The following is a 17223-nucleotide window of genomic DNA, read 5'->3' as shown; positions in this document are numbered from 1 at the left end:
TGGATACAAACAGGCAACATGACATCTTTTCCAGGACTGAATGATGTTTTAGACCTCAAACAACCTGTTTGGCATGTCTGAATGTCCACAGTGTGCTCTGTGGGACCACAGGCCGCCCACACAGACGCAGCAGTCTGAAACACAGTTTGTTCTACAGAGCCGGGCTCTGAATGGGACTCAGAGGAGCATCTATTGTAGCCGCTGCTAAGCTGCACTGGTTCAAAGTGCTGACCCGAGCTGTGCTGATGTTTTTCAGTGCACAAGTCTTTCTCTCCTCTAGGTTTAGTATTTCTGTGGCTGCAGTTTGAATTATTAATAAGAGCTCTGAGAGCGTTTTAGTCAAAAATTCAGGAGACTCATCCGGCCGCTCAGCACAGAGCATCAAACCTTCAATCTGAAAAATAAAAATCCATGAAACAAACAAAAACAGCCTGATACCAGCTAACTGTGAGTCTGCAGATTATTTCTTAACAGACCCAAAATTAAATAAATGATTTACTATTTTTATTATAAATTATGTATGATTAATGTAAAAAAGAAAGACTGATTCTCTGTTGCAGCAACATTACAAACAATGCTGAGAAAAGTTAGGATTTTTTAAAAATGCAGCATTCGATATAAAAGCACTAATTTGACTTTTAACATTTTTACATGGCTGCTACGATGTTCTGCAGAAAAGTCTGTGTGGTTGTTTTGCAGTCACATCAGCAGCCGGTAATCTTGCAGCTCACCAAACTAGAGCCAACAGCAGTTTGCCGACACATGCTCACTTACACTTCACTGTAACAGGCTTTCTGGGAGGAGCAGTTTGCAGCCGAGTGTGAAGCAGCGGGAATAAGAATTAGCACCTCCAACTCTGAGGCCATGGTCCTCAGCCGGAAAAGGGTGGAGTGCCCACTCTGGGTCAGGGACAAGTTGCTGCCCTAGGTGGAGTTTAACTGTCTCGGGGTCTTGATCATAAGTAAGGGGAAAAGGGAGAAGGTTGACAGATGCAGTGTCTGAAGTTACATGTATACTTTACCGGTCAATTGTGGTGAAGAGACAGCTGAGTGTGAAAGCAATTTACAGGTTGATGTACGTTCCCACCCTCACCTGTGGCCACCAACTCTGAGTAGTGACTGAAAGAACGAGATCGTGGATACAAGAGGCAGAAATGAGCTTCCTCCAAACAGTGGCTGGCCTCTCCCTTAGAGAGAGGGTGAGGGGTGCAGCCACTCGAGAGGGGCTCAGAGTAGAGCCGCTGCTCCTCCACATCGAAAGGAGCCAGTTGAGGTGGTTCGGCCATCAGACTAGGGTTCCTCCTGGATGATTCTTCCTGAGCAATGTGTTCTGGGCATGTACTAACAGGAGAGGGCCCCAGAGCAGACCCAGGACACGCTGGAAAGATTATGTCTCTTGGCTGGCCTGGGAATGCCTCAGTGTTCCCCCGGATAAGCTGGTGACTAAGTAGGGGGAGGTCTGGGCCTCTCTGTTTAGCCTGCTGCCCCTGCATCCCAACCCCAGATAAGCTGAAGATGGATGGATGGATGGATGGATGGACCAAGCTGCTCCAAAGAACCTCTCAGCTCTACATTGTGCATGATAGACATTTATCATTTATTATCTGGACTGCTGTACCATGAAACAGCAGCATGTTCTAAGCACAGGAGGAAGCTAGCTACCCCAGGGAGTGTATGCTGTTAAATGGATGATTTAGCACCTCAACGGTGCAGCGACTCAACTGTAGCTCCAACATTTACATTTCAGTAATGTACAGAGCTCATAGTGAACACGGTGATATTAAGACATAGAAACTGTACACAGGGCTGTGCTTAAATGTGCTCCCACCTCAGTCGCATCTCACGAACTGGGATTTATCTACTACAGAGCCAATACACGTCCACATGTACATGGATGTAGTTCCATGTAATTGCACTTAGATGAGGTGGAGGCCTGTGACGGAGCACTGGGATTCCTTAAAGCTCTTACCTGGCACTGCCTTTGGATGGTCTGCTTTTGTCCTTCCTGCTATGCTCATATTAACAAAGTTACTTAGGTTCACCACCATCATACATACTGAAGTACATCATCAGGAAAGTGGGGGAGATTACTGTCTTCAGCTTATTTGTTCCATGTGTCCATAAAGCTCATGTTGAAATTGGAAAAAAGTTTAAATCTGCAGCTCTCTCCCTCAGCTCCCACGCTTTAAAAACAGTATTTTAATGTCAGGTGTCATATTTTCCTGGCTAAATGAAGCTTAAATATGAAATATTCTAACAGAAAACAGAGAAGATGGTCCCTGTCTCTGCTGCTGAGCTCCTGATGGAGCGGATCTTTGTGTGTGTGTGTGTGTGTGCTAGAACAGCCTGCTCTGTGTCTGTGTGTGTGTGTGTGTATCTGTGTGTGTGTTCACTTTAAAGGGAAATGTCCTGACAGCAGCTCTCTGTTGTGCTGCTGCTCGGGGAACATTCCTGTGTTTGGGCCGAGCCTCTCTGGAAGCTGCTGCAGTGCTTCCTGACAGAGACCACACCTCTACTCAGCACCCACAGCGCAACCCTGACACACCAGCCACCCAAAAAAACTGCTCACACACACACACACGCACACAGGATGTTTCCTCCAAAATAAAGGCCTCACAACAAGCCAGAGTCAGAGCATTTTTCAGTCGGAAAACAAAATAAAATCCAGAGTTATGCTGCAGAAATTAAGATTAAAAATGAACTTTTTACTCATAAACATCTGAATGCTACTATTGGTTCTGGATTAACTACATAATATTTCTGTCCCGTCTATCTTGGTTTTTGATTTTTGTTATAAATTTATAACAAGAGGCGTCGGCAGTGAGACTCCCATGTTAAAATCTTACAGCAAAAATAAACATGTTTACAGCCTGATACATAAACTACTTTGAGCTCTGTAGCTAATTTCCCCTTTCATAACATTTTTGTTTTATCTATGTCTCCTTCCCCTCAGGCCCAACAGGTCGTGGCAGATGGCTGCCCATCCTGGAGCCTGGTCACGTGCAACAACAACAACAACAACAACAACAACAACACCACATCACATTTGTAGGGGGTTATGAAATGGACATAATACATATGAAAATGAAAATAAAAATATATATATATATATATATATATATATATATATATATATATATATATATATATATATATATGCTAATAATTGCTGTATGTGTGACAATGTTTGTGCAAAGTTTCGCTGAGATTGTACCACCTGCAAACGAGGAGCTTGTGTTTATACAGACACACACTGCGATTGTTGTGCTGTTACTGAGCACTGAGCAGGAGGTAACTGAGTCTCTGTGATGCTTCCATACAGTCTGTGTCACTCATGAAGCCAGGCTTTAAACATGGAGTTAAAACCAGAGGGCCAAACCGTGGTTATGTCCATCTTTTATTTACAGTCTATGTAACTAACCAATTAATATTTCAGGCTCTTTTTAAAAAAAATAAAAAATAAAATAAATGAAAACACAAAACAGGTGAAAATTTGCTTGCTTATATGCAATTAATGCTTGCTTATATGCAGTTACTAAAAAATATCTGAAGGCACATTAAAGTGCAGTAGATGATTTTGGGAGGAGAGCGTGTTTTTTTCGGTGCTTTTATGGTGAAATGCGTCCCGGAAGCGGTCGTGTCGATCAGCCGCGTGTTGACGTCAGTGAGGAGCAGACGGACTGTAACACGTCGGACGGTCGACGGTGACTTTCAGCTGCGGTTAAACTCGTTTAAACGTCTCCTTTTCCGTGTTGTTTACCGGCACCATGTCGCACACCGTCATCACTACGACCACAACAATGACCAGGACATCCGGGGAGAGCGGCCTGAACCTGGGCTACACCCGGACCATCCCGGGGCTGCTCAAGATCGGACAGCTGGTAAGAGGCGGTCCAGGCGGAAAAATACCGGGATATAACCGGGACGTTATCCCATTTAAACCGGGTTTCTGGGACACTTGACAGTTTTTCTAATGTGGGATAGGTGTAGATGTAAGAAACTTTAACTGTGAAGTATCTAAATGATAGTTTTTGATATCGATCGGGATGTGATGCTCGGAGAGGAAAGTGATCGATTCCTAATGGAGAAGGATTGATTTTCATGAAAACTTCAATTTCCTGCCATTGATCTAAGTCCAGCCAGGGACGGCACAGAGAAAACAGGATGGGGGGCACAGAGAAGCAATGTCCCCCCGGGGCTCTCAGAGGACCCCTCAGCAGTTTGATCTGCCTGCATATGTAAATCAGATGGAGGGCAGAAGGCAGAGACTCAGATGAATATTTCCCACACTAACGGAGTTCCAGGGTTATCTCTGTGGTTCAGAGCATCTCCTGGTGGACTCTCTCAGCCATTTCTCCATGAAAACTCCTGTAATTTAAACCTGTTAAGCTCCATGAAGTGTGACAGATGTGACAGATTAATTTAAGTCTAAAAACCAAATGTTGATTTTTCAGTCAATCTGGTATCAACCATCGACTTAAATGCTCCGCATATACACTCCTCCATCACTGGTCACTTTATTAGGTACACCATTTTAGCACTGGGTTGGATCCTTTTGCCTTCAGAGCTGCTTTAATTCCTCATGGCTCAGATCCAGCGCGGTGCTGCAGACCTTCCTCAGAGATTATGGTCCATGTTGACATGAGAGCATCTCACAGCTGCTCCTGCCTAGTTGACTGCATCCACAATGTGACTTACCTGTTCCACCACATGCCAAAGGTGCTCTACTGGACTGAGATCTGCTGGCTGTGGAGGCCGTCTGTTTACAGTTCAAGAAACCAGTCTGAGATGATCCGAGCTTTGTGTCATGGTGAGCTATCCAGCTGGAAGCAGCCATCAGAAGATGGTGCACTGTGGTCACAAAGGGATGGACATGGTCAGCAACAACACTCAGGATTGCTGTGGATGTTAAACGATGCTCAGTTGGTACTAAGGAAATATCCCCCATGCCATCGCACCAGCAGCAGGAGCCTGAGCCACTGATACAAGGCAGGATGGAGCCATGCTTTCCTGCTGTTTATGCCAAATTCTGACCCTGTCATCTGAATATTATGCTCTTCTGCATACTCTGGTTGTAACGAGTAGTTGTTTGCGTCATTGTTTCCTTCCTGCCAGCTCAAAGAAGTCTGCCTTAGAAACAGCTGATCCTGTGCTCGAGAACGGGCAGCACGGGCTCGAGAACACTTCTGAAAACCATCGACAGTGAACGCAGCTCATCCGTTTATTTCTTAATGCCAAAACATGTTCTCCACGGACTCCCAACAGCACGGCTCTGTAGAGCTGCTGGAAATGAGGAGCTGGGCTCAAATTCAAAACAAGCAGATCTTTAAAAAAATATTAGGTTCAACATTTCAACTCAGTTTTTATTGCATTAATTTTATTGGACATGTTTACACTGATGCTCGGCTCTCTTGGAGCTCGTAGACTTTCAGCAGCCTGACGTCACAGTCGCACCTTCAGGGTTTAAGCACGCCTGACTGTCTTTGTGCGTTTTCTGTTCTCCCAGATCTCCCTGCTCATCGCCTTCCTGTGCGTCCGCTGCGCTCGCGGTTGGCCGAGCTGGCCGACTTTCCAGTACTTTGAAGTGGTGACGCTGTGGTTCTTCGTCGCCTTCCTCATCTTCTTCCTCATGCACCTGTTCAGGCTGCAGGCGAAGATGCCTTGCATCAACTGGCCTCTTACGGTAAGAGGAGAAACACTTCCATCTGTGTGTTAGCGTTTCGATTCAGGACTGTTTAGTTCATTAATTTCCTCAGTCTCACTTCTGCATTTCAGTCAAACTTCTGCACCAAAGATTTGAATGCTTGATTCTCAGCGTTGCATAACAGGAAGCTTCGAAATGCTTTGGTCAGATGTTCTGGGATTGTTATGGGGTTTAAAGAAGGAAGAAAGCTTCTGTAGTGAAAAGCTTCTCGATGAGCTATGTGTGGATGTTTATAGCGCCGCAAAAGCCCCTCATCAGCCTTCAACCTCGAATAGTCATCCACTTACATCTTGTATAAATGTATACTACGTCACTTATTTGCATATAAATAGTCACTAAACTCAGTCACTTTATTTCTGTAAATACTCAGCCACTTTATATCTGTAATACTCAGTTATTCTATATTGTGAATACTCAGTCACTTATATCTATAAGTACTCAGCCACCTTATACTCCTTGCACTATATTTTTCATTCCAACCATCCCGTTAGTGTCATTCAGATTCTTTTTTTTTTTTTTTTTTCTTTTCACATATTAATTCTTATATTTCTTGTCTCTTATGTTACTGTTGCCCTTGATGCTCTGCTTGCCCTCAATTGCCCCTTGGGGATGAATAAAGTTTTCTGAATCTGAATCTGAGCTCCCTGATGACTTGGCCGTGAACACAGATGAGTTTCAGATTTATTAAAACTGAGATCATTGTCATTGAATCTTTTGAGAGTGCTTTACTTCTGTTCCCACACACCAGCTGACCAGATAGATATTAACCCAAATTATGTTGGGTGACCAATTTTTAGCATTTTTTCCATCAGTCAGAAAAAAAACACCTCACATGATCAGTTTATTAGCATCCTGGGACCGCGACATCGACCTAAAGCTCCTTTTAGTCGTTTTGGCTCAAACCTGTTGGGTTTACAACATTTACAACAAATTAAAGTCTGATTAATTAATTGCCTAGCTCTACCTCCACAGGATATCCGGGGCAAGACTTCCTTTTTCTGTTTGGTGCCTACTGAATCCAGAGAAATGTAAAAAAGCTAAGTTGTCAGATGGTAGCTGATACTTATCCAGTGCATTTTGCCAAATTTGCTCTCTATGGACTGCATGCAACAGTAAACAGTACTTGGACTTCAAACTGAAACCAGAAAGCTTCTAGTAGCAAAAATCCTGTCTCTTTCTTACAGATCCTCCATAATCATAGATAGAATCTGTTTATAGAGATTAAATTTAATTTGACCAAGAGAGGTTCTTTTTCTTCTGCTTTTGGCTGCTCCCTTTAGAGGGCACCACAGCGGATCATCTGCCTCCATCTCAGCCTATCCCAGCATCCTCCTCTGTCACTCCAACCCTCTGCATATCCTCCTTCACTACATCCATGAACCTCCTCTGAGGTCTTCCTCTTTTCCTCCTGCCTGGCTTCAACGTTCTTTGTCCAGTATATCCACTCTCCCTCCTCTGCACCATACACAGATCTGTTTAGTAGCGGTCACTCCGCATCTTGAAAATGCAGTAGCTGCTCATCCCCATCGTGCTATCATCACTTCACGGCTCCCTAAAGATCAGGTTGCTATTGTGGTGGTCCTCAATATCATTCAGTTTCCTCTCCATTGAACGTTGGACTGCAGCCAGTGATGGTGGTCCTGGTTCGGTTCTGGCGGTCACTCTAACCAGAACCTTCAGCAGGTGGAAAAGTTTTTATTGAGCCACTGTGCTGAGCTCACAGAGTATGTGACTGCAGGAAGAAAGACGTGCTGGAGAGGCAGCTGAGTACATCGATCAGTAATTTGTTCTAATGTACTTCCCCGGATACACTTCATACACAGGATTATTTATTAATGGATCTATGAAAATGCCTGCGAGTGAAGCCCGACCTCAAAACCACAACTGAGCGAATGTTTGTGTCCTGGTTTAGACTTTGGTTTCATAACTGTCCCTCCACAGGTTTCCATTCTGCTACTTTCCACCTCAGGCCTCCATGAAAACATTTGTGCAGAGTTTCCATCACGTGAAGTTTGTGCTCACTGTGAATGAGACCTGACTGTGCAGCTTTCCACTACAGAGGAAATTAGATCAAGGCTCAGAGCTTTCTCATATTTCCTCTGTAGTCGAGTGCCAGTCATTAGTGACTTTACTCCAGCTGAATCACAGAGGTGTTCACCAGCCCACAGAGTGCAGAAACATCTGTCCAGAGGAAGTCAATGACAGATGCTAAGAAAGCTGCTTAGAAATGTTGTGTCTCTTCAGTAAAACCTTTATTGTTCCTCTGCTGTTTCAGGAGTTCTTTCATTACTCTGTGGGATGTGTCCTCATTCTCATCGCCTCCATCGTCGCCTCGGTGAAGAGCTCTGGAGTTTCGGCACTGGTGGCTGGATCGGTACGTAGGAACGTAGGGTGACTCTCTCCCAGCTCTGGTAGCAGACCAGGAAACTGAGGCGGCGTGATAACATTCCCCTTTTTCCTGCTTCTGTTAATCTGTCCTGATTACACAGGAATTCACATTAAGGGTTTTCCTGATACCATCTGAGAAATCAGTTCCTATGAACCCTCGCGTTTCTTCATCTGAAGGGATCTATTTAAGTTTTTCTGATCTCAGCTGGTAAACATGAATAACTTTACTTTGAAAGGAGTTTGTCTTTGTGAGGCTGGCATGCTAACATGCTGTGTGTGTTTGCAGGTGTTTGGATTCATAGCAACTTTCCTGATGGCCGTTAATTTGTGGACATCTTACAGTGTGGCCTGTGGGCCTCAGTCTGGTAGGTCCTGTCCTTTAACTGCACTTTCATTTGCTTTAAGGAGCTCTGGATGCACAGCACAGGGCCTTCACCTCCTTCTGGGTTTTTAGCTTGTTTCATGCTGGCATTGATTTTGGTCCAAGTGTCTCCAGCACCGAATGAGGCTCTCGCCTTTTTAACACACTGCAGATCCAAACCTCCAGAAACTATTCAGTCATCATTCTCGGCCTCTCCAGCTTTTTATTAGCACTGTTCAGTTTTTGAAAACACACACTGCACAGTGCAGCCAACGGGCTCACAGTGATTGTATTTGAACACTTAGGCCACCACGCAGCTACGTTTTAACGTTGTGGATGGGAAAGTCTCCATTCCATTCCCGTATCTGGTTATATGATTCAGTGAAGAATGCTAATCAGTTAAAGGGCTTCAGACATAATATTAGTTTTGTTTTTTCAAACAGTTTGAGGCAGACCCACATGATAGAAAGTATTTTCACTGCTCCGAGAATCTAACTTTCTCTCCCATCATGCCTTTCTGCAGCGGTGTAAAAAGCGAGCCGTCGTGGAGGAACCAGATGGCTGTGTTGGCAGTTTGCTGTGTCCTGATCCATGTTTTCTGCCAAGCAACCACCTGAATAGATCGATCTGATTGGATTATGAATCATACTGCAGGGGGAGCACTGATGGAGGAAGGCTGCCTGAGGCGTAAACATCCCCGATCATCATGCTCCACCCAGACAGGACAGTAGTTAGTGTTATTTTTCATTTCTCATTGAATCAGGCCTCTACAGTCACATTGTCATGTTAAAGGTGCTCTGTGTCACATTTTAACCATCAGTAATCATCATCAGTGAATGACAGCACGGTGCAAACAGTCACCCGAAGCTGCCGTCTTTACTAGATTTCCCATCATTCCCATTATTATAAAATGTTTTTATTTTCTTTAAGCTTTTTTTTTTTAGAGAAGTGTAGGCTCTAAAACAATAGTGCCCTCTTACTGTTGTGTGCCATAAATCAGTTTAAATGAAGTCTAAATTTATGCAGGTCTGACTACAGCCTCGCCTCGCTGTCGCATTTCCTCGGTGGTTTACAGCACCTGGCTTATTCTGCTCGATGCGTTCTTATTTTTCAAAACAAATTTCCCTTCATTCCGACTTTTCTATTCCACTTTGAAACTTCCTGAAGCTCTGCGGAAGCAGTTCGGACCACGGATGTATTAAAATTACAGTGGTTTTCCTTTAAAATATTAGTAATTCAAATATTCTTATCATTCAAACATGAACAATCTAATATTTGTCAAAGATTTGCATGCTAATGTAGTTGTTAGCATGCTAAAACGTTACTCAGGGGATACAAAACAACAGCATGCTAACAAACGACAGCATGCTAACACATAAATGAAGCCAAACAGGTAAACCTAGAATGTTAACATGCTAATAAAGCAAACAACACAAAAACCATGAAAAAAATGCCTAATTTTTCTCCAGAGTAAAAGCACGCATGCTGGAAATCTTTACCCTCAGCCTAAAGAGCCGATGGGTACTGCCGTCATCCCGCCGGGCGGCTGAGTTTCAACTTTGCAAACACGATAACTTGAGAGCGACGCATTGACTTCTAATCTCGGACGCCTTAGTTCTGATAATTAATGGCGATCGCAGACAGTGACAGTATTTTTAGTGGCTTATATTTATTATGATTTTTAGTATTTTTTCATTCCTGGCTCTTACTCAGCCATTTGTAAGTGACTGAGGCTCACACGCACCCCATGAAGATCTACTGAGACCTGTAATTATGTGTTATAGAGTTTGTGCTTCCAGGGGGATTCGTGCCACCTAAAGATACAGCTGCCAGGACACCAAGGGGGACGCTGAGGGGGACACTGGCAGCTGAGAGTATTTATTTTTTATTTTTTTATTGTCAGAAACCCCCATGTGCAGAATTAACCTATTATTTAGATTCTACTGAAATAACTTCAGTTCATTTTTGCCTGCTGTATTTTTCTTATAATTTCTTTTTGGGTCATGTTAAGTTTGTCCCTCATTTTAAGAGATTCAAGGAAATAAAGGGTCCCACAGATGTTGAACGCTGGGGCAAAACGTGACCTTTTTACAACTGCGTGCATACAAATAAGTTAGAGTCCCGCTGGGTTTTTACAACACAAATTTTAATGGTTTCAAAAAAACTCTGATATAATATATTGACCAGTATTAGAATGGTGTTATAGTTTATTAACACTGCAAAAAGGAAACTGTAAGAAACTGACAGAAAATTGTTGATAAAAATCTTCATTTAATGACAAAATGAAAACAATCTTTGAATTGATTGATGTAATAATCAGATTATGTGAGTAGAAGCGCTGAGCTCATTCATTTATTTTGGTTATCTATCTAAAAGAAGTGATGGGTGCAAAGTTTCCGTGACCCACAGACACCTCTGCAGGAAATAAACCTGAAAGTTCTCTTCAAGTACGGCTTGAACTGAATAGTCTGAAGCAAATGGACCATTTTATTTTTTAACCATATGCTGTGAGGTGCTTTTAAAGATTTAGGTCTTTTATAGGAAGCTCTGATGTTGAAGATTACAGTTGCAGACACTGATGAATACATTATAGGGTTATGTTGGTGTGCAGGATTTATTGACAATAAGAGAAATGAAGAACAGCACTAAGAGCGTCATTCAAACAGTATTTTCAGTACTGTGTTACAAAGGAAGAATGTCTCATTGATTTTAATATTTCATGGATAAAATACTGCTATGTTTTTCTGAAGTGTGACTCCCATAAAGCGTCTCATTAATTCACCACAGTCAGAGTTTAGAAACGTTTCAGCTGCCACGGGTTCAGTATGGCATAAAATGTTGAATATGATCATTTTGCTTTCAAGTTTTCATTCAGCTCTCCTTGGTGCTTAAAAAAACAGACTCTTAGCCATTTGACTTTATAATTCAGTCTGAATTTTGTATTTTGTATTTGTCGTGCACCCAAGAAGCACATTGGTAATTATTTTAAAAGATGGCAAAAAAAGAGAGAGAGTACAATATCCGGATTATACTTACAAAGAAAAATATATGGAAACTCTGTCAGGGGATCGTATGGAAGAATCACTGGTGTGGAAATTCGTCTGTGTGAATTAATAAATTAATGAATCAAAACTGAATCATAAACTGGATTTGTAAAACTTTAGTGCAGATTACCAAAATATTCACACAGTTTAATGATCAAAATCATGAATTCATGGATCAGAAAACAGATTTCATTCAATGAATTAATGATATGAATTAAAATGCACTAAAGAGATTAAAAGTGAATATATAGATTAATGGAGTTGCATGGAGAGATGAGGAAATATTGGTAAGAAATATTAAAGATCATTAATTATAGACTGTTTGGAGTTATAAAGAAACTGATATGCTAAACTCTGTTTGGGTCAAATTTTGGATTTCACATAATTGTAATGCTAATGAAAGCACAGAGTGAAAACAATGCTGTAAGTGTTTGGTATGCTGCACTTAGAGAAGAGCATTTTAGTCATTTTACAATTCTCTGACTGTTAAAGCACAACATTTCTCTAATACCTCTCCCAGCCTGTTTATCTTTGCTTGTTATAGTATTCTGATCACAATTATTAATCTGTGCTTTCATTTAGTGAGAGCAAACTTTTATTAAGCTACACACAGCGATTTCCACAGCCGACGACCCCCACAGCTCTGCAGCTTTAAACCACATTTAGTATCTCTGCTCCTTTAGTTCTACAAACATTTCTGATGGATGAAGTTATGTGGAAAATGGCGCTTTGACCAACTGGAAAAGACGACATTAGTGCTACAGCCGCTAGTTTGAGAAATTAGCCACCTGATACGGTTTTCTGAATATGAAAATTTGAATATGAAGGACTGTTACAAATCTAGCCGGACAGTTTAATAGACCTCAATAGTCTTTAATAGTCTAGAACCATCAAAGGTGCTGGTAGGCCAATGTTAGCCTGTTTTGTCCTTTTAAATGTGTTTTTAGCTGGAAAACATTAGCTTCCCGCTAAATGATTTCTGCTACAGAGTTATTGCTAAGGAAACGTGTTCAGTCATATTTTGTATTTGAGTAAATTAAAACCATTTCAAATGCATATTATCAAATACATGTTATTTAGTGGAGAGGGTAGTTCTGTCATAGCTGTAGCTAACAAGCGTGACTCCTGCTGTATCACAGTAAGCTTACAGTAATGATAATTAAAGCCAACCCTGCTAACGTGTCTGTGTTTAGATGAAAACAGCTGGTCATCTTACTAGTCTTTAAATATACTGATAATTTAACAAAGTGCCATTTATTATTAGATTTTTTTTAAATATTTTTTTTATTTATAATTCCAGTTTACAGGTTTATGAATAATTTACTGCTGTAAATTTCTTGGGGAAAAAGCTTTTTAATTTTTCCACTGAGAAATCTTTGTAGAACTAAAACTTGTACTCTCTTTAAATCTGTCATAACCTTACAATAAGAAGCCTCTCTGGTGTACTTAGAAATTTTTCTGCCATTTGTTGTTTAAAGAAAAATCTGTAAGGTATGAACCCAACGTTTGATCTGCAGCGATAATCCTGAGATTACTGCCTTAATATTGATTAGATGCCAAAAATCTTAGTGTGATGCTTCTGATTGTGCACTGAATGTGTCTTAAATTTCCTCTGAGGTAGCCCAGAGGACCAAATGAAGGATTCACATCTAATTGGATTTGAACTGAATGTTTAACTGGAAGTTCAGGTTTACAGATTTGTTTCTAATACATTTAAATTCATATTATTGTCTTACTTCAGGTGCATCTCTTGGAGCCTCTACACACTGTGTGATATCAGCGGTCTTAACAGGTTCACTGCTAGATGGGTCTATTAAAACCATGAATGTGAACCATCATGGTTAACTGGTTAATATAACACCGTTTGTCACTGGATCATTGGTGAAATGCATGTATTAAGCTTAACCCTAGAACACTAACCTGAAGTTTATCACTTTCACTTTCACGTTGGTGGAAAAACACCCGGTGTTACTGTTCTAGGGATTTTTAGCATTAGATGGTGCTGAATTGTAAAAAGCATAATTAGGTTGGGGTGGCATGGTGGCACAGTGGTTAGCACCGTTTCCTCACTGCATGAAGGTTCAAATCCACTGTCCTGTTGGAGTTTGATGTTCTCCCCGTGTCTATGTGGGCTCTCTCTGGGCTTCCTCCCTCAGTCCAAAGAATACGTGGGGTTGGGTTAAATGGTGTTTCTAAATTAGCTGGTGACCTGGCCAGGGTGCTGGGTCTACTTCTGCGGGGTTTAAATGATCGTGTGAAAATGCAGCAAATCTGAGTTCCTCAAAAGTTTCTCACTTCTGCTGTGAAAATGCAGTTTAATGTGGACCTGGTCTGACCTAGTTTCTCGGGTGGGTCTCAGCAAATATAATGCTGTTTTCTCAGCAGCCTCTGAAAGGTGTCCCGCGGTGCGCTGGCTGTGGCAGCATCAGGAATAACGGTCCTGTTCTGAGACCTGGTTCAGGTTTTAGTCTGCATTAAGCTGGAGGGAGCAGAAGTGACGTCCCTCTGGAACCTTTGTGTTCTTCCACTTCTGCTCGCTTTGTTTGGTTCAGGGACTAACTGAGAGGTTTGGGGTTCAAACATGCCCCTTCACAGCAGTAACATTACTTACTGACTCACTGCCGTACCTGAGACAACAGGCCATAGACTCCTGACAGCCAAAGACCTCTTTACCTGAGACAGCCCAAAGTCACACACTGTGTACGGGTCTTCAGTTTTACACCCATTAATGTCACCGCTCTTCATAAGCTAAACTTTATTTCATGTTGCGATGCTCCAAGATGTTCACTCGCTGTGTATTTGCTGCTTCACTGTGCTGCCTTTTTGATTTGTGTCTGGACCAGCTTGATTTGTAAGAGTTTTATTTTCATATGTGATGCACTGATAAAACTTCTAATATGCTAAACTGACTTTAGCAGGCAGTTAAATGATCTTCAACAATGTTCATCACTTAATGGACATCTATAGACAAACAGAAATTAAAATCTATAAGATTCACATTTGATTTTTCTATTATTTGTATTGTTAAACTTTTTGTAAAGCTATGTTTTCCGATCAGTGTTCAGTTTTGGATCAAATTCAGACATTTTTATTGGCCCGTGTCCTTTTTTTAAACCCTAAAACTCGGGTTTATAGTTCTGTGTGGAGGTTTTGCATGGATCCAGAACTAATGTGTAAAGAAGTCAGAGTTTGGGCCTTTATATCAGTTTCCTGAAGGACCTTTGAACTGTTTACAGTCATTTTCTTGCCACAAGAACTCTGATCATTGTGACTGATTCTGGCTCTAGGATAGACAAAAACCATACTGTTTACATTATTTATTTTTGCTTGTGTGTATTTTCTGATGCTTAATGATGCTTTTCTCACCAATGCAAAGTGACCTGATGTACGGCTGCGTGCCCACTGGGAGACAAACATTGATGAGAATGGTTGGCAGTTAACCTTGAATCAGGACCAACTACTAATACAGCTACAGTCAGGTTTTAGTTACTGTGCTTCTCATTAAATTTGCTATGGGGAGAATACAGAAAATGGGCAGCGAGACTGACAAATTACAGTCTGAAGACCTCGTTTCAGGGAGCAATAAGCTACATTTTTCCTGACTTGTAGTGCACCCAGTCCATATCCAGGCCAAGATTTGTTTATACCAATTTCTGCCATCCGGTTTAGTGGAAAGCAACCAAAGCTCAGTCACAATTGGCCAATAACACCTGGAGGCTTCTGGTAGAAAAATGTTGTCTCTTCTCTGCTGATGTCACATATTCATATACAGAATGTGTTCATAGGAATTCAGTTTGATTCAGAAAGCTTTTTTCAAAATCAATATGAACTTCATCACATTAAGAAATAATCTACAGCCTGTTTTGACTTTACTGGAGAAGACTCAGAGTAACTGCCTGAAGTCTGTAGTTTTACACACTAAAACATTTCAGTCCAAGTACAGAAACTTTTAGTCCCAGGATCCATTTTTCATGGTGCAAAAACATTTGTTCAAACTGCCGATTGTCTGTGTTTCTGCTACAGTTGAAGTATTACATAGAATATCAGTCAGCTCATGTGGTAAAAACATGCTGTTTTTTTATTTTGTTAATACATACAGACTTTAAAAAATTCCCTTTGAACTGACCTGAGATCCTGGTTCCTGCTGTGGAAACACCAAGTTCCTCTAAGGGTTCCTAGATCCTGGTGAAAAGACTGTAATGAACTTTGAATGTTTAAATCATGGTACACGATCCAAAACCAAGAAAAGATTATTTCTTTCCTTTTTTGCAAATCTAGATGAATCTCCAAAAAGATTTTCAGCACTAAAGAAAATTTTTATTATTTTTTGACGACAGCTGATTCAAAGGTCAGGAAATAAAAGTCATCCACTTTTATCTTCATTCTTTATCTGGAGATCATATTATTATTATTTACATTAAAAGCTGCTTAAAAATGTGCATTTTTAAATTTCTTCCCGTAACAAATTTCCTGAGTTCCTGATTGAGTTGCTTTTGGTCTCCGTTCACTGTTCTAGATCAGGACGAGGAAAAGCTGTCAAATGAAAAACAAAACAAACCACAGTGTGAGGAACCCAGTGGAAACGGTCACCCTGGTAGTTTAGATTATTTAGTTTTTCTCCAAAGTGCCTTAATGTTCTGTTGGTGTATAAACTGGTCACTTGGTTTCTGTGAGAACAAACTGAAGAACGTGGAACCATATTCAGCGTGAGGTTGAGGCTGGTCTTAAAGTTTGTGCTGCTGAGGTGAAGAAATGAAGTGATTGTATTATATATTACAGAAGAAAAGATGTCTACAGTATATAAGACACATCACAAAGAGCTCACGTGACCCGAGTTGTTTTCTACATTTTTAAAGTGTGTTTAAACTACAAGTTGTGATTTATTGCATGTTGTGAATTAAAGGCTCATTGCACCATTTCTGTCTTTGTGCTGTTTCATAGACCATAATGAACAATACATGAACATGCCATAAAAGAATATAATAAATACATGAGGAGCATGTAGTGCAAAAAATATTTTTAATTAGAAATTTAAAAAGATACATTTTTATAATGTTTTTGTTTGTTTTCTCTCATATAAGAAAGTTTTATGCTTGTTTTTGATGTTTAAAATGTGTCTATTAGAAAATTAAAATCCCTGAAAACATGATCGAGGTGTATCATTTATAAGTGACTGAAGCTTACTGCGGTTTGGTATTTTACTGTAGCTTCCCTGTAGGTGGAACAAAACTGGGTTGAACACCTAAAATACATTAAATTTGAATTAAATGTGGAAGATTTTGAAATGTAAAGCACATTTTGAAGATACAGGAGAACATTATCATCAGCATGTGGAGAAAGTCAGAATCTTTTGCAAACATTAGAAAGATAAAGAGTCCTGAAGTTGATCCCTGTGGAACGCCTCCTATGGTTCTGATACATGAGGAATATCAAGTGTTAAAAAGGTCTTCATAAAATAATAGTTTGAACAGAAAAGGACTTCAAAAATGAGGAGCTTAAGTATTAAAATTTACTCTTTTTTGCTTAAAATTGAGAATAACTGGGAAATATTAAAAGTTGTTAAAAAGTTTAAATTTTGCTGTGCAGTGAAGACCAAGTGATGTCATGTAAACTGAATCCTGCTGCAGCTCCAATTTAGTTGTATTCCTCCTTAAATTAGTCTTAATGTTGGTTATTAAAATTGTTTTAAAGCATTCTGCACTCACTTCATGGATGCATGCTGTCATT

The 17223-nt window shown here is 40.7% G+C and overlaps 1 protein-coding gene across 1 annotated transcript; it reads left to right on the top strand.

The window, feature by feature from the left end:
- The first annotated feature begins 3661 nt into the window (after positions 1–3661).
- Positions 3662–16501, top strand: cmtm7 (CKLF-like MARVEL transmembrane domain containing 7). Its single transcript, XM_030749482.1, has 5 exons — positions 3662–3880; positions 5506–5682; positions 7979–8077; positions 8378–8456; positions 8976–16501. Exons 1-5 carry the CDS (start codon positions 3767–3769, stop codon positions 8981–8983), a joined length of 477 nt encoding a protein of 158 aa, XP_030605342.1. The 5' UTR covers positions 3662–3766; the 3' UTR covers positions 8984–16501.
- The last annotated feature ends 722 nt before the right edge of the window (positions 16502–17223 follow it).

Source organism: Archocentrus centrarchus, chromosome 16, assembly GCF_007364275.1.
Source record: "Archocentrus centrarchus isolate MPI-CPG fArcCen1 chromosome 16, fArcCen1, whole genome shotgun sequence".
In the NCBI taxonomy this organism is placed as follows: Eukaryota; Metazoa; Chordata; class Actinopteri; order Cichliformes; family Cichlidae; genus Archocentrus; species Archocentrus centrarchus.
This window is presented reverse-complemented; position numbering and strand designations above follow the sequence as displayed.